Source organism: Pollicipes pollicipes, unplaced genomic scaffold, assembly GCF_011947565.3.
Source record: "Pollicipes pollicipes isolate AB1234 unplaced genomic scaffold, Ppol_2.1 Scaffold_2555;HRSCAF=2994_pilon_pilon_pilon, whole genome shotgun sequence".
In the NCBI taxonomy this organism is placed as follows: Eukaryota; Metazoa; Arthropoda; class Thecostraca; order Pollicipedomorpha; family Pollicipedidae; genus Pollicipes; species Pollicipes pollicipes.
Window position 1 is genome coordinate 36197499 of NW_023596136.1, and position 16906 is coordinate 36214404.

Sequence of the window (16906 nt, forward strand, 5' to 3'; positions counted from 1 at the left end):
GGGGTTGCCCTCCCCCACCCCACCCACACCATCCCCCAAGCCCAGTGGTGTCCGGACCCCGAGGCGGCAGGCGGTCTGCGCCTCCCCGTGGGGTTGCCCCCCAAGCCCGGTAATGTCCGGCCCCCGAGGCGGCGGGCGGCGCGCGCCTCCCCCGTGGGGTTGCCCCCCAAGCCCGGTAATGTCCGGCCCCCGAGGCGGCGGGCGGCGCGCGCCTCCCCGCAGGGCTGCCTTCCCAAGCCCGCTGTTGTTCGGCCCCGGGGCAGCGAGCGGCGGCGGGCGGTGGGGTTGTCTCGGCCGGGCTCCCACGGCGGACCAGACTTTCCGGTCGGCCGCTCGCCGCTTCCTGTCGCACGCCTCCGAGCCGCCGCCGCCGGGCGCCGAGCCGGCCCGGTAATGGCAGGGTCGTGCGCCACGGCAGCGGCGGCAGGTGCACCCAAGGAGACGGCGGCGGACACGCGCCCGGCAGCTCGGAGCAGGCCGTCACCACCGCCGCCGCCGAGGCACGAGCCAAAGGCGCTGCTGTGACTGACGGGGGCCGGAACCGGGACTGTTCAATCCTCTCTCAGGGATCAGAAGCAATCGGCGGGAGGAGAGTGAGGCGCAGTTCGATGCGGGGTGAACTGCAGGCGCCGCGATCGAACGCTCAGATTTGGAGCTGGACAGTATGCAGAAGAAACCTTCGTCAGGCTATGGCACGTGCGCAGCGGGGGCTAGGTCCGACCGAAAGCTGGCCAGCGTTCCGAGTCTTGCGCGGAATTAAAATAATGACGTAATGCGCCAGACTGAGCACGCCCGGAAGCCTGGCCGGGTGTTGGGCCTAGCCGAGGTCATTAGGTGGGTGTAATTGGCTCCATTACATGGTGCCGGGCTCATCACACCCACCGCTATGACCTGTGCTGGCTTGTGAGGCATGAACACAAGCGGAGGGCACCGCTGGCGAGGTGGCAGAAGCGCCCACAACGATCTGACGCGCAGGTGACGTGCAAGTGAAAGGACATAAAGGCGAGCTAATGTGGAAACGCGGACTGTATGTGGCTCGCAAGCTCGACAAAACGCCGAAGTTTCTTTCTGGTATGGTGGCTAGCGTTGGCCATGTTGACATGATCCGCGAAATTCCCCAGGCACACGTTTTCTAATGCGGTGAAGCGGTCGATGGAGGCGTTGGGACATGATCTTTATGCCTGGCCCTGAGCATACATGGCTGTGTGGGTCGTAAACAAGGTGTGTCACGATTGATATGTACACATCGTAAAAATATAATGGCCAAGTCACAGCCAGTGACATATAGACGGCTGTTCTCTTGTGCTTTTAACGGACGCGCCGTTTGAAAGTCACCAGCGTTTGCTTGCAAAAATATACAATATCATGTTTTTTTACGGAGAAGTACGAGCCTATCTGAAGCGTCATTGAACAGAGAATAAGCTCTGTAGGCCCATGCAAACACAGGGCCAAATACCCACACGCTACAGAGTCTGTGGCTGGGAATATTCTGCCTTTACCCCACGTTCGGAGCCGAAAGAAAGTATCTGTTGGAGTCAGAGTTGAGTCATCTAGTCATCTAGTAAAGCCTGCAGTGAAGTCATGTCGCCAAGCCATCGTCACAGCGCTGGCCACCTCAGTCCTCTTTCCAAGGCCGCTGCCCCGGTGATCGCTGAGGCGACAGCGGCTGTGACGGCCGTCGGCGCCGGGATGACGGGCCTCGCAGGGAGGCGTCTGATCGAGAGGGTGTCGGATGCCGGCCGAGCGGGGAGCTCATCAGAGGAGAGGAGGGTGGGGGAGGGGGGGGGGGGGGGTCGTCAGCTGGCAGTCGGGACCGAGCTCGGGTCTGCCTTTGGTGGTGACCTGTGGTGTAGACGTGGTGGAGTGGTGGCCATAGTTCTGACTGACGTGGCTTTGACATGTTGACATCTAACGGCCCTGACACCCGGATAGCGTGGATTGCGTCAGTATCACGTGTATTGTCTCAGTTATGCTCTGACTGACATGATCGGTTGCATCGTGTCCAGTTTACGGTCCAAGGCCGTTTTCCTGACGTCCTGGAGACTGAATGTTACCCTTCCGAAGCCAGAATAATTCCAGCATTGTCCTTACACTCTGGCTTGACACATGATGATGGCGACATGATGCTCACGTTCCGAACGTCCCGAGGATGTCCTTTACCTGGCGTGTGGGCTCAGTGCCTACTACCTATCCATAATCTGTCTGTAACGCAAACACCGAATCCTCCTGATCCCAGAGCGACAGTTCCAGCCACGATCGCGTGACGTCACAGCCACTACACGCCCCGGCCCACATTCCCTCGCCCCGCTTCTCCTCTCGCGTCGGCAGGCCGAGGCGAGTGCGGACCGAACTCGAGTCGGAGTCAGAGTCATGCCCTGCGGCCGGCGCGCGCTCGCCCGGCGAGGGAGGAATTCGGCGCCGCACAGACGGCCTCTTCGAAGCCGGTGAACGCACGACGGTCGGAAAGAGAGGCGCTGTTGCAGAAGTGTGCTCAATGGCAATGCCACCAAGGGCGGTGCCTCTGTGGAACGGCTCAGACTTGCAGACAAGACAGGGACCAGGGAATGAACAGTCACTTTGATAATTTGCAGGGACTCTGCAACAGCATGCTCGCGTAGTAACACACTTGCAATGTCCCGATCCCTAGTGCGGCTGTCAGCTCGTACGCCAGCGTTCGCTCCAGCACCACCGAGCGGCAGCGCTGGGCTCGCCACTGCAGCTGGATTCGCGCTTCGCCGGTCCGTCCGACCGTGTCGGCGCTGACAAATGAGCGAGGTCATGGCGGCGCGCCCCGGCCCGGCCGCGCTGCCTGATCGGGCGAGCCACCGCCGCCGCATCGGGTCAAACACCCCTCGCCACGCCGGCGGGGCGCACACGAGCGCCGCGACAAGCCTGGCGCGTCAGCGGCGCCGCGTCGAGCAGAGTTTATAAGTGGCGCCGCGACGAGCCTGGCGCATCAGCGGCGCCGCGACGAGCCTGGCGCATCAGCGGCACCGCGACGAGCCTGGCGTGTCAGCGGCGACGAGGCGCTGTCGTGCGTGATCGCGCGACCGCACAGCGTGGGAGCACAAGAGCAGTTGCTTGCGTGCGTTGTGCTCGTCTTCGGGAGACGCATGACAGATGGTGACAGATGACGCCCGGCACGCTGTGAGCGATTGTGACGAATGTCTGAATGCTGGTCGTCATTGGACATGATTCCCAGCCTGTGTTGAGATAGCGGATACAGAGCGCACGAGATTTTGCATTTCAAAGGAGAGGAGTCTGACGCCCTTCTCTCGCAGTGAGCGGTAGCTGTACCCTACACTTATGGCTTTGGTTTTCCCTATAGGAAAGCAGCCAGGGCTGGTGGGTCTCCCCGCTCTGTCACGGAGACACAGCGTGAACGCGTGCCGAGGCGCGCCCGGAATCGGTCACACTGGGCGTGACTCGTGGGCTGGACACCGTCACCCCTTCGCCGGTCAAAATGGCGGCGACACGGTCCAAGGCGTGAGTGATGCAGTGAGCCATGCCACCTCGGTGGGAGTATTCCAGAGGCCGGGATACGCGGCCATTCAGAACGACTGGACTGTGTCAAACGACGCGAAGGCAAGGACACGAAACCCTACGAGGGGCTCGGCATTGGCGGAGAGAGAAACACGTCTCCCGCGCCGAACTGTAGTGGGCTTTATGGTACGTGGTTACGCTTTCAAGGACCGGTAAAAGGTGTTCTCATTGAAGCACCTATTAAGCTGTTAATCTTCTGCGCAATTGTTCAGTCCTATCTCATTTGACGTGAAATCAATTGCTTTTAGAAATGGTTTTCGAGGTACCAAACACTTGGCGAGAATCAAGAACAGCTTGGACGCAAATGCCATTCGTCGCTTACACACTTTAGTCAAGGTTTGTCGAGGATACATTTCAGGCATACCGAACCGCTTCGGCGGAGAGGCAAGCTTTTAATTGGTGTTTGGTGACGAGAGGTAATGTATAGCCTGACTTTATCTTTGTTCCATCAGAATATAAATTTGCGGATAACATTTGCATAGCTCCAGAACGCATGGCAATGCCAGATGTCCGAGACAAAGCCGTCCTATCCATATGTGTATATCAAAGACGTACAGAGTGCTGCAACTAGTTGGAGTTCGGCCTGCGGAATCAGCAAAATTGTAAAGGTGGACTGGTCACAAAATGTTGGGCGTACAAATAGAAGTACGAGAGAGATTAGATTAGGGGGAGAATTACGCGAAAAGCAGAAAGAGGGGATATCATGATGTATCTTGCCAACATCTCAGTACGCTGACAGTACGTTGAAGTACACATACAAAGTTTCATTGCTAAGATGCTCCATTCCTGCAATATCTGAAAGCGGTTATGTAGTCAGATCTGAGACAGAAAGCCTGAACCACTGCCAGGAATCGGGACGGTACGAGAGCAGTCTTGGCCTTTTCTCTCGCAGCATTACCCGCCATACAGCATACCCAGCTCACTACTCCACCAAAGGCTAAGTCAACCACAGCCCACCCTATCGTCACAACTCAATACTCGCGCCCCGCTCACATCACAGCGTCGGTCAGACCTCCGAGCCCGATGCCGCCCGAGTGCCGGCATGCTGACCCGGGCACTGGCTCCTTCCCCATCACTCAATGCCGCCGCTCGGGCCGACCGCCGGCGCGGCCGCCGTAATTGAAAACAACAAAGGATTGAGCTCCGGCGCCTGCTCAATTAGGCGGCTCCAATCTGGCGGGCGCCGTGCGGGGCGGTCCATGCCAGGCGACCGTCCACCTCATCTCGCCGTAGCCGCCAGCGTGGCCACCGGCGTAGCCGCCAGCGTAGCCAGCGGTGTAGCCAACGTCGTAGCCACTGGCGTAGCCCCCAGCGTAGCCGCCAGCGTAGCCAACGATGTAGCGAACGTCGTAGCCACTGGCGTAGCCCCCAGCGTAGCCGCCAGCGTAGCCACCGGCTAAGTCACCAGCATGGCTACCAACGTAGCTACCGGCGTAGCTACTAGCGTAGCCGCCGGCGTAGCCACCAGCGTAGCCGCTGTCGTGGTCACCATCGTAACTACCAGCTTAGCTACCGGCGTAGCCACTAGCGTAGCCGCCGGCGTAGCTACCAGCGTAGCCGCTGTCGTGGCCACCAGCGTAGCTACCAGCGTAGCTACCGGCGTAGCCACTAGCGTAGCCGCCGGCGTAGCCACCAGCGCAGCTCCGTCGTGGCCACCAGCGTAGCTACCGGCGTATCCACCAGCGTAGCCGCCGCCGTGGCCACCGGCGTAGCTACCGGCGTGTCTACCAGCGTAGCCGCCGCCGTGGCCACCGGCATAGCTACCAGCGCAGTCCCCGTCGCAGTCCCCGTCTCGGCCGCCCGGGTTGGCAGAGGAGGGATCTCGACACCGGCGATGACCGGAGATTCTGGCGGCTTAATGGACACACGATCGGCATCGGCATGGGTGCAGTTTGGCCTCGCGAGGCGCTACCTGCGCGTCTTTGTCCGTCAGTGTATGGAGACGGGGAGCCGTCGGGCGACGACATGACCGCGGCGTTTCTCCGGCCCCACAGCTGGCGACTAAACGTGGCTGACGCGGTTGGTAAATTGCCATCTCCGCCGCCGTCACGGCGCATCCCCTAATGGCATCTATCCTACATTAAAGCCAATTAAGCGCTCCGATAATGGCGCCACACGTCGATTCGCCGATACCGCGGCGCGCCTATTGTGGAGCCTCTCGGGGCGCAGGGCGAGTGGTGGCCGGCGCTGCCGGCGCGGGCGAGGCGGCCCGGCGGGACCCGCCGCCGCGGGCGTCGCCCCCGCCACCCACAAATCACCCGGTTATGGGACAACGCCGGCGCCAACAGGTCACAGGCGGCTGCAGACCCGTCGCGCTCGGCCGGGTGCAGAGCCGCCCGCACCCGGGGTGCAGGGGTCACGGCGGCCGCTGCACCCAGGCGCCGAGGGACGGACCCGGCTCTGAATGGCTCGTCGGGTTTGGATGGCAGACGCTGCCCCAAGTCACTGCATAGACGTGCAGCGCTGCATGGGGATGCGGCGTCTAGCCGCGCGCTCCGCAGAGGCTGCACGTTGTAATATGCAGGCGAGCGAGGCATCGTGCCATAATCAGCTGTCTTGGCAATGCGGTGCATCGAGATGGATGGAGCGTATAAGCTTGGTCAACCCCATAAGCTCAGTTAACGCCAACATAGACTCTCATTGAGATGATCGGCCTCCGTCTAATGTTTTCCCATTTGTGCCACTGTATCCCAGCATTCGTAAGGACCAAGCCTGCACCCGTCTGGGAGTGGCGCAGCAGACTTTGCACCGGCGGTGTGTACAGTGGCTAGGATGGACTTGTTTGCTAAAGGTCAGGTGAGCTGACAGTGGGTAAGATGGACTTGTTTGCCAAAGGTCAGGTGAGCTGACAGCATGCCCCCAGCAACCACTGGGGTCACCTTCGGCCCCAATGCCCCCGTGCCCCCAGAAGTGACCGCAGCACCTCTGGCTGGAGCGTAGATATAACCCAAAAAGTGCAGGGCAATGGCGCTTTTCAATGTCGATTATTTTGATGTGTCACTATGGTGTTTACGCCCAAGGTTAACCACACGATGTGGGCAATGCATGACCATCTCGTCCCTAACCCCATCTTTCTTTTACAACTATATTGACAGCATAAATGGAAGGCGTATATTTGTGTTTTAGTGCTAAGCCCTTTGTTGAGCTCATCTGTGCAGTTGATAACGCTCATTAATCAAGAGCTTACATTCATTCTGCATGTCGAATGAACTAATCATGTGCTCTGACTCAACGGAACAGGCTATCGCAGTCGATCCACAGCCTGTGGGCTTTTAAATGGCTTCCAGATGGCGAAACCACGGGCCTTGTATCCGTCATCACGGACCTTGTATCCGTCACCACGGACCTTGTATCCGTCACTACATCAGGCCTGTCCCGAAATATTTCCTTAAAATGGGTGAAACAGTGCAACGAATTGAAACAGCTGCACAAGGCTTAATCGACCACCGTGTGGAAAAAATGGGTGTCTGGCCGCCTTCAGATGATGAGGAGCGGGTGATTACCCCAGTTCGGACTGAGTTGCGGTCAAAGCTGGACACAGATGGGCCCGACTGTAGTCTGAGTCGGCGGTCGGATGGTCGACTCGCCGAAGGAAGACCGTTCCAGTGGGTGACATCTGAGCTTGAAGTCAGTCAATGAGGCCGACTTTTTGGCCTGAGAAACACGCGTATAACAATTCAGCCTGCTTTCGCATGTTCTCCTCAGATCCAGATGAGGAGGGGTCACTGAATGTCGCATTATTAAAAACAGTGCGCAGTTTTGCCTCAGTGAGGTTGCAACTCACATGTATCGCGGCCGACTGAGACGGCCGCGAGAGTCTGGTAAACCGGATCGAACGCCGACGAAATGAGGTCAACAATCGCTTGGCCGTGGCTGTCCCTCAAGCAATGGAACCATCTAAACGACGGTAACTTTACGAACAGGATCTTTTTCAGCAGGTAAAAGTGGTACCATAACACAAAGATCACCCCATCTCTTAAATCCCACGCCCGTCGAAGCTCGCTTCGAATCGCTCCAATCCCGCTTGCCAACACAGTGGCATTAGCGCGTAAATCAGCTGATCGCAGATGCCCCCACGCCTCCGTCCCGCCGGCAGTTCAGACACGTCGTAAATCTTCCAGCGGACTGCGTCCACAAGCGTCCAATCCGCGTTTTTACAGCTTTAAAGCTTGCCCAGTGTTCGTGAATATCCTGACAGCGACGATGGAGCGATACATTACCCAAACCATAAACTTTATGAGCCGGCGGCGCTGACTCCGATCCCAGAGGTGCCCGAGGAGACCCCCGCTGGCAGCGGCACCGGCCGCGACTAATGGGAAAATACGCGGCCCGCCTTATAAAAAATCGCCAGCCGGTGATGAATAAAGATTACGGCTGGCCGGCTGTTGGCCGACGGCGGTCGCCCGGCCTGGAGAAAAACACACAGACCGATAATCTCGCAGCCACGAGCGGCCACGCCCGGCCGAGACATCGTTACGTCGGCTGGAGCAGGCCGGGGAGCACCTGCGCCAGGGCGGAGGAGGGAAAATGGATTGCGTGAGGTAGACTGGGGCAGGAAGGCATTCCATGTCGATGGTCTTGGGGCATGCTGAAGACATGGCGTTTGTACTCAACGCCGTAAGTTTATACTGAAATTTCGGCCTGTTCTTTCTCGGCCGTTATCATATGACAGTTTTCCCTGAGACCGATTTGTACGCGTTCGACGCGTTGCCGTGTACATGCAGCCATCCTTGAAAACTTCTGGGTCGCTTTAAGCTACAGGCCTGAAATATTTCGGATAGTACACGGGCAATCAAGCACTGAACCACCGGGGATGTCCAGCATCGATTCATCCTTCTAACCACAGGACGTATACTATATACAGGACACCGAAAAGACTATCCTCGACCGGTCTAGCGCCGGTAGAGGTCAGAGCTTTCATGAACAAAACGCAAGATAGTGGGTTAGAAACCCACAACTGCCATAAATCTTAAAAAAACTCAGGCACGTACATCGCTACGCGTTAGACATTTGCAGGTCTTCATCAGAGCCGACTGACATCTGGCAACACCTGGAAAAAAACCGCCGGAACGCTGTGTACAAAATGACGCAGCCAAAAGGAGCAATAACAAATATGTCATCTACACCAGTGTCAACAAGGCGCGGACAGCTCATTTGGTTCAAGGACGTTATCCTCCGCTTCACCCGTCCGTGGGGTGCGTGGGTGGGTTCAAGTCGCTTCAGGCGCTTCTTCTTTGCTCCTGACTGGAATGGTCTGCAGCCGGGGCAGCTGCCGCGTTCAAGTTCAGATGACGTCCGAGGACAGGACGGACCTTGCCGAGTTCTGCAGCGCCTCAACCTTTCGCCTCAAAATTCTACCTTTGACTCGGAATTTGACGATGGAGTGGTGTGATCGGGGCTCACACAACAAGCACGGCTTGGCGTGGGCGCTGCTTCAGAATTATCCACCCGAAAGGTTTGGACTAAATCTAAAATACGTAAGGCAGACGTCGAATAGGACCGTGTTGAGCTGGCGGGCCTCAGATAATAGGACGCGCTCGTTTGAGGCCCAGTGGTCCGATGGTCCGTGCCCTGCATGTCAGGCACCGAGCTGATTGTTGCATAAGTCACGACCGCAGCACTCCGTGCCCTAGTGTCTAAGCCTTGGAAACGGCGCTTAACACCGGAGCTGGTGATTCACGGCGGATGACTGGCTCGTGGCGCGCATGAGTCACACCCTCTCGAGCGGAGAGCGGAGACGACCAGTCGTTCTCGATGCGGCTGAGAAGCCACTGGCCCCAGAGGGTGATCACGAGTCGACACTCCAATTTATTATGATGTGAAGCTGTAGGTATTATGCACATGCATGTATATGTATAAATAAGTAAATAAATCAGTGAACATGGAAATATCTAAAATGCATGTTTTTTCAGAATGGCGTGTTGGATTAAGAGCATGCATAGCCGCTCCTTAATAACGCAATAAATTGTTTTGCATACACACACACACACATATATATATATATATATATATATATATATATATATATATATATATATATATTTCCTGCCTTTCCTTCAAAAAGCTCGTCAATGCTGAGTCAGCAGTTATTTTTAATCAAACATGCATCAAAGAAAGAATTCTGCCAATATATTCCAATATATATATATATATATATATATATATATATATATATAAAACAAAGCAGCAGACCGAACGTGGTGGCAATCGTTTCGCGGGGAACCCGCCCGTAATAGGATTAACCGGCACTATATATAGCAACCGTACGACGCAGTCACCAAAGATTTACAGTGCAATAAATTATCAGCATTGGCTTCCCAGACGTTTCAAGATTTGTGCATTTGAACAGGAGTCACATAACACAATGCAAGTGATATGACATGGATAATCGAGTGCTGGCTGATGGCATGCGAGCATGAAAGATAATACGCTCTGTGGCGCATGCCAGGTGTTTCGTAAGATGCGGAAGAAGTCTTGTACACCAAATTCGAACCGATTAACTACAGCTCATTTTTTCAGCATTGCCTGCCCCACTAATGTCCATTCGCGGGCAGCGCTGCCTTTCCTTCAATATTCCAATTATTTTAAGCAGTACATTAAGTGCTTATACGAAGCATTTGCCAAGGAGTATGTGAAAAGTGCTGCTGCTGTTCGCTAGGAAAGATCCTCAGCGTGCCAAGCTGCCGCCTCGCCACCGGTACACAGGATTGGCAGACAGCAGACCAGGCCTGACTCGACGCGGCCAAAGTGGCACACGTTGACGGCTATTGCCTGGCGGCCGGAGTGGCCCTCGGGCTGCGCCGGGTCAGCCTCACTCGACACGGGTCACCGCCTGACCCAGCGGCGCGCGGCCACAATCGCACGTTATTATTTCCGCTCGGAGCCCGCTGGCATACGCTTCTATTGTTGTGCGGACCACCGGCGGCGGTTGCGGCGCGGGCTGGCAGCCCGGCGGCGACCGTGGCGCGGGAGGCCAGACGATCTCGGCGCAGTGACCGCAATCGCCGCTCGTGATCCGGCGGTGGGGCGAGCGCTGAAGCGAGAGAGCGGCGTGGAGGACGAGATCGGTAGCAGAGGTTAGATCGATGAGGAGAGAGCCGGCTGCGCTAAGGAGGACGGAAATAATGGGATGTGGGACAGCAGGGGAGCGTGACATCCGCGCGAAGGCTGGCAAATGGAGAGGGTTGGATGCACGCCTTATCCAGAGGAAGTATAATTACTTGTCCACTACACTTTGATGAATGTAATATAGATAGTGGAAATGCATCCGCTCATCTGCGTGTAAAAAACCAAGTGAATTACCGCAGTTGTGTTGTGACAAAATGGCTTATAAATGCTTTATGCAAACAAGGGACGGATAAATATCGCGATTAGGTGTCTGGCAAGCCACCATTTGAATAATAACTGTTTATTGCGTCTAGCTCCTACTACTGCAGTTCCGTACACTTATCAGAATCAGACGCACCAGCTAGGCAGCGTTCTGCTGTCGCATTCAGCACTCCTATCACTAGTGAGAATGATACCAACGCCAATCCTATAGTGGCAGGCAAGGCACATGACGAAAGCAATCTTTGTCAACCACAAAATCGTTCACGCGCGACATTCAATCACTTATCAAGCATAATGTTCCCAGCACTTTTTCTCGGAACATCCTTGATTGATTTGATGATCTACCCATGATTTGATAATCTGCTGACTAGTAGCGTCATTTTCTAACGCCAACCACGTTCGAGCTGCGAAAAAATCTGCTGCCGACTCATCTGTCTGCCCCGCCGCCCGCGAGCTCAAGCTTCCACCGCTGCCCGCCTGCCGACACAGGGCACGACTCTCGCGGCCTGCCAGGGTGTGGCGCCGCGTGCCACCCCGCCACAGGTCCCACGGGCCCGCCGCCGGTCCCGGTCCCACGGACCCGCCGCGGCGGCGCCGACCAGCCGCGCACGCCGCCAGCAGCGGCGCTGTTCTCAGGCGACGGTGGTGGAGCGTGACGGGGCAAGCCGACCGGTGGCAGGGCTCCGTGGACGCCGAGGAGACACTAGAGAATCCGGCGCGGGGACGCCGCGGAGCTCAGGGGCCGGCGGCAGGGCTCCGCCAGCGCCGAGGAGACATCAGAGACTCTGGTGCGGGGACGCCGCGGAGCTCAGGGGCCGGCGGCAGGGCTCCGCCGGCGCCGAGGAGACACCAGAGACTCCGGTGCGGAGACGCCGCGGAGCTCAGGGGCCGGCGGCAGGGCTCCGTGGACACCGAGGAGACACCAGAGACTCTGGTGTCTCCGTGGACGCCGAGGAGGCACCAGAGACTCCAGTGCGGGGACGCCGCGGAGCTCAGGGGCCGGCGGCAGGGCTCCGTGGACGCCGAGGAGACATCAGAGACTCTGGTGCGGGGACGCCGCGGAGCTTAGGGGCCGGCGGCACCAGAGTGGCCGATCAAAAGCGCGAAGGGTATCAAAAGCTTCTGTAAGGAGGGGACCAGAGCGGGGGATCAAAGCGAAGAAGAACATGGGAGGCCGCGGAGAGAGTGAACTGCAGCGGGCGATCAAATGGGAAAACAGCCCCAGAGGCCCCGGCAACGACGGACCAGGATGGGGTTCTTAGAAAAGAGACTTTTGGGGATATGTCCCGATCTGTTCGGAGGTGAACGTTAAAATTGCGCTACAAGTTTGGAGGCGTCTCGCCTAAGAGCTTATGCGTCTTACAATGCCAAAAGGCGTCCTGGGGTTCGAAATGGGGCCAACTGGAGCCGAATTTCGGTGTGACAAGGGGTCAATGATGCCTGGAGGAGCGGGCCGAAGCTGAAATTCAGTGAAGAGCAAAAGTGGAAGCCGGTCGAAGTAAAGCTACGATGCGCATGTTTCTACATATGAGCGGGACAAAACACTGCACGCCGCGTTGTTACCGTTGGCAAATCCGCGTGCTTTCAAGCCTTATATCAGGACATCAAACATCTCGGTCGCATTTGCTTCGTGCCTCCTGTACATTAGTCCGCACGCATACCTAGTTACGACCAGGGCCCTGTGAACTCTGCTCGCTCCGTGTCTAACATCCCGCTATGCCTGGCACGCAACCCAAATCTCGCTTTACGCGGCACATCGGAGTGAGCGTGTACCCGTGTCGGTTTCCGTCCGGTCTGACTGAGATTCTGCATGCATGCGAGTGCGGTACCCAGCCACATGCGACCGGCAGGCGACATACTTTCCCACGTGAACAATGGCTGCGACTGGAGACAGGCGGAGAGAGTGTGCGATCGCGGGGGAGGAAGCGCTGATGGAAAGTCGGCCTGGCTCGCCAGCAGCGCGATCTGACGGTGCTTAGACCGGGCAGAAAGTGCTGATGGAAAGGGATTGGAGCGCGCAAAGAGCGCAGTACTGCCAGATCTGATAGCAACTGTAATGACAATGTCATTTTACGCAAGCTATTCGTCGGATCCAGCGTGAGTCTTTAAATGCGACGTTAGTGGAGCGAATGCATGCATCCACTTAAACCCATAACATCAACACATCAGACTCGCCGAGATGCACGGAAAGCCGGCAGTACTCACAGACGATCTCAATGAGGTCGGAGAGAACGACGCCCGAGTGGAGGTCAGCTCGCAGATCCGTCACGAGCTTGTAGCCCTCCTTCTTCCTCAGCTGCGAGTTGACCCACGCCACATACGCCTGCGGCGACAGAAGACTCCCGTCATGATAACGATCGTATAGGACAACGAGGCTGAGGGAACACGAGTAGGCTGTTGGTATCTGGCAGGATGGCATGTCAGTTGTGCACCCGATATGGGAAATATGTACATTTTTGTGCTCCCAATAACATACACCCCAACAAAAACCTCTCCCATGGCAAGCTTCATCTTGTGCCTCTCACTCAAGACTGTTGGCTGTCCAGCGCACATTCACATTCGTGCACGCCGCCCACCTGCAAAATTTCGCACGTAAAACGGTAGGCGGGTCTGTTATGGCGCAGATCCGCCGGCCAACGTAACGGTGACCGTGCCCGCCACCTCCGGACGCCAGAAGTCCGACATTTTCCACGAGCAATAAAATTTACGGCAGGCCAGATACGGTCTAACGCAGTTACCGGCATCGCGCGGGAGCTGACCATCCCGCGGCCGCGCGCCACGGACCATAAACTGGCTCTATCACATCCGCCGGCGGAGGCAGCGGAGGCGGCCGCGCAGCAGCGGCGGCGTTAGCGGCGCCGCGTCGGGCTGGGCGCGGCACGGGCGAGGCGGGTTATCCGTGGCTCTGGCATTACCGCAGGCCCAGGAGGCGCGGAACCGAGACAAAAGCCGGGGCGCGCCGCCTCACGGAGACTCCCACATTAGCCACGGCTGGCTGGCGTGGCGCCGGCGCCGGCCGACGTTGCCTTTGTTTTGGGCGACACGCGTGCCAGACCGGGCGGCAGCGGTCTGACGGTCGCACTCCCATTTACCCGGCCGCCATAATTCACACGACACACTACGCCGGTGTGCCCGTGTCCCGGACGCGCCGAGGAGGAACCGGTGTCATGGCAGGCAACAGCTGCGCGCGGAGGCGGTGCGGGCCTGTCGGTGGTGACAGGCTTCTATCGCGCGTGACGTTGGCTTCCGACGATGTGCACGCGTCGAAGCAGCAATTTTTTCGTGTGAAAGAGGTGACGCATTACGCCCGTGGAAAGTCTTGTGTTTCTGACATTCTGACGAAACTCCGCCGCCATATCCATGGCTGAGATGTGTCGAATGTCAACGGTGGCGCACGCTGTCTGACCCGGCGGTCCAGGCCACGGTATTGGGTAAGCGGGTAGAGCGGTGACGCCCCCTCGTTTCGTGATTCAAGCCACCAGTGGCACTGACCCCGCCGTCGGTTCGCTCACCGGTGGCGTACGCCCAGACCCGCGCCCACCCCACAAATAGACGGATAAATTACGCGCATTAAGCCGTAAATCCTAATTTATGCCGGCACCCGTATTGACCCCTGGTTCTGGCTAATTTATATCTGGTCCGACCGCCCTCCGGTGGTGCAATCGCCGGACACACACCCGCCTCTGCACGGACTGTTGGCTCTCCCAGACGCACCCCGCTCTCCAGCGCGCGCGCCCACCACCGCTGAGAGGAGGAGCCTCCGCCAGGCCGACTACCCGCCACTGACGGGTTTGATTCACGCGCTGGACCGACGCCGTACAATGCTATCTGGCGAGGGCATCGCCAGCCGGGCGAAAGCGGTCGGGTCGCGACGCCTAAAACAATGCGCTGGTCGCGGTGGCCCGACCCCCGTCGCGAGGCGCCGCCGGGGGCCGTCGGCCCGGACGACGCGGCGCGTCGCTTTTGTGACGGCCGCGCCCGACAGGCCACCGGGGAGAAGCGAGACGCGAGAAAAACCGCCCGGCAGCGGGGCACCCGGCAGACCGGGGCAGGGTGCTCGCCAGTGAGGAATGCGGGGACGGGATGATGAACGCACGGAAGCAGGGGTCTTTAGATTACCAATTGCTGACAGATGCGTCTGATAGGATTTGGAGAGATCTGGAGAAAAAGGTGCCCATTAGAGGGGATCGAGATGGCTTTGAGTCCCAACGAATGGGCCCGTGATTAATAATGGTTCGGTCGATTTAACAAGTCCTCCAGGCAAGCTCTGACAAAATCTGGCAAATCGCTTTGTAAAGATCGTACTCAGCCACCCTTCTTTTGAAAGCCCATGAACGCCACCAAAAGTGAATCGATTTATATTCGTTATCTTGGCAGTCGGTTCCTGTTCGTGGCTGGCTAGACACTGGTATCAAGCTGAGCTCGACTGGAGTAATAAGCGCGACTTAAAGGATAAAGCGTAGAACCACCCACTCTGATTCCACATCCGTACATCATGGCAGCAATCCAGCGATCACCATGCCTTTGAGTGAGCAGAACGTGTCATGACGGGAACATCGACATTAACTCTGAGAGCAAACGCGACTTACCCGCGCACTAAAGCATGAACAACAGCATAATCAACTGTTTAAGTGCCACACTAAGTTCTCCAGCAGCGTAAATCACAGCTAACCATGATTTGTGCCGACAAAGAATTCGAGCTTCCGTCGTAAACATGTCTCTCTAAACAAGTGCGCTCGTTCAGCTCCTGCCTTTAAACCGCCTGACTACGCCGGTACCGCGCCGCGCAACGCGACCTGCTCACCACCATGCGGCCCGCGCGTCCCGAGGATGGACCAGCACGCACCTGCAGCTGCTGCGTCCACTCCATCCAGGAGGACGAGCCAGCCTCGGGCCGCGAGCTGTCCGTGGCCGTGGACGCCATGGACGTGTTGTGCGCGTCGCCCGTCTTCATCTCGTCCTCCACTTGCGTCGACTGCGAGGTCTTCACGCGCACGCGCGCCGGCACCGCGCCGTAGGCGGCGGCGGCGCGGCCGCTCGGCGGCGGCACGTACGGCGGCGGCCGCGGCTGCGTCGGACTCAGCACGACAACCGGCCGGCCGCGGCGGCGCCGGGTACCGCGCCGCCGCCGCCGTCGCTGGCGGCGCGCCGTACGCCGGGCTGACCGGGTAGGTGGAGTGCGGCGGCAGCGGCTGGTCCGGCGCCGGCTGGTGCGATCGCTCGCCGACCGCGCCCGGCGACGCCGGCGGCCGCTCGGGTGGCGCCGGGTGCGTCGGCGCCCGGTGTGGCGCGCCGTTCGGCTCCGCGCTGCGCAGCTCACCGCCGTCGTTCATCGACACGTTCCTGCAAGGGAGGCGCGTTCCCGTCATCCAAGCACACGAAAGGGCGACGCAGGTTAACAGACGCGACCGGGCGCGTGCTGCTCCGCTGTAAAAGCGGCCGCCAGCTGCGGCCTGTCGATTGCCCGGCATACGCTCGCAGCTTGGTGCCATTAATCTCCCTAAACGGCGGGCGCCCGCGGTGTCGCGGCCCGCCGCCCGGGCTCATTACGTCCGGTACAGTTACGCCGTGAAGCCGATCCGGCATTTGTCATCGTAATGGCCGGAGCGCGAGCTGTCTGGCCCGTCCGACACGTGTGCCGCTCAAAGCTCGCCGCCATCGCGCCTTTTGAGGTCACGGCTCGGCCGCGCAGCCTCCGGGATCGCCCGCGAGTGGCCCGCGTTCGCGCGCGCCCGTCCGGCACATGCCACGGCCACTCAGCGGGCCGGCGCTGGAGTGGCCGCGGAGTGGCGGAGTGGCCGGCACGGCACGACACGCCGTCTGGTCGGCGCAGGCCGGAACACGGCCGCCGCCGTCGTGGGAGCGCCGCAGAACTGAACTGGGAACTGAACTGGGAACCGAATTGCTGACCGAGACGGCATCGGCGCCGGTGTACTGCCGCCGCGGCCCGTCGGAACCGAGACGGCTCTCACGGGAGGAGGAGGCTCGCTGTTGAGTGTGACGCTTCCAAGAGACATGGGGATGTGGTCGAGCC

At 58.6% G+C, this 16906-nt stretch overlaps 1 protein-coding gene and 1 long non-coding RNA gene across 2 annotated transcripts in view; both read right to left on the reverse strand.

The window, feature by feature from the left end:
- LOC119100808 (uncharacterized) overlaps positions 1-15881 on the reverse strand; it is a 39049-nt gene extending 23168 nt beyond the window's left edge. Inside the window, exons 1-2 of the mRNA XM_037223955.1 lie at positions 15719-15881; positions 13078-13195 (exon numbers count right to left, since the gene is read on the reverse strand). Of these exons, the coding sequence (XP_037079850.1) occupies positions 13078-13195; positions 15719-15826 (226 nt within the window). The 5' untranslated portion in view covers positions 15827-15881. The remainder of the gene's footprint in view (positions 1-13077; positions 13196-15718) is intronic.
- Positions 15882-16100: 219 nt separating this feature from the next.
- Positions 16101-16906, reverse strand: part of LOC119112792 (uncharacterized) — a 34053-nt gene continuing 33247 nt past the window's right edge. Inside the window, exon 3 of the long non-coding RNA XR_005095783.1 lies at positions 16101-16215. This is a non-coding gene — a long non-coding RNA (uncharacterized LOC119112792). The remainder of the gene's footprint in view (positions 16216-16906) is intronic.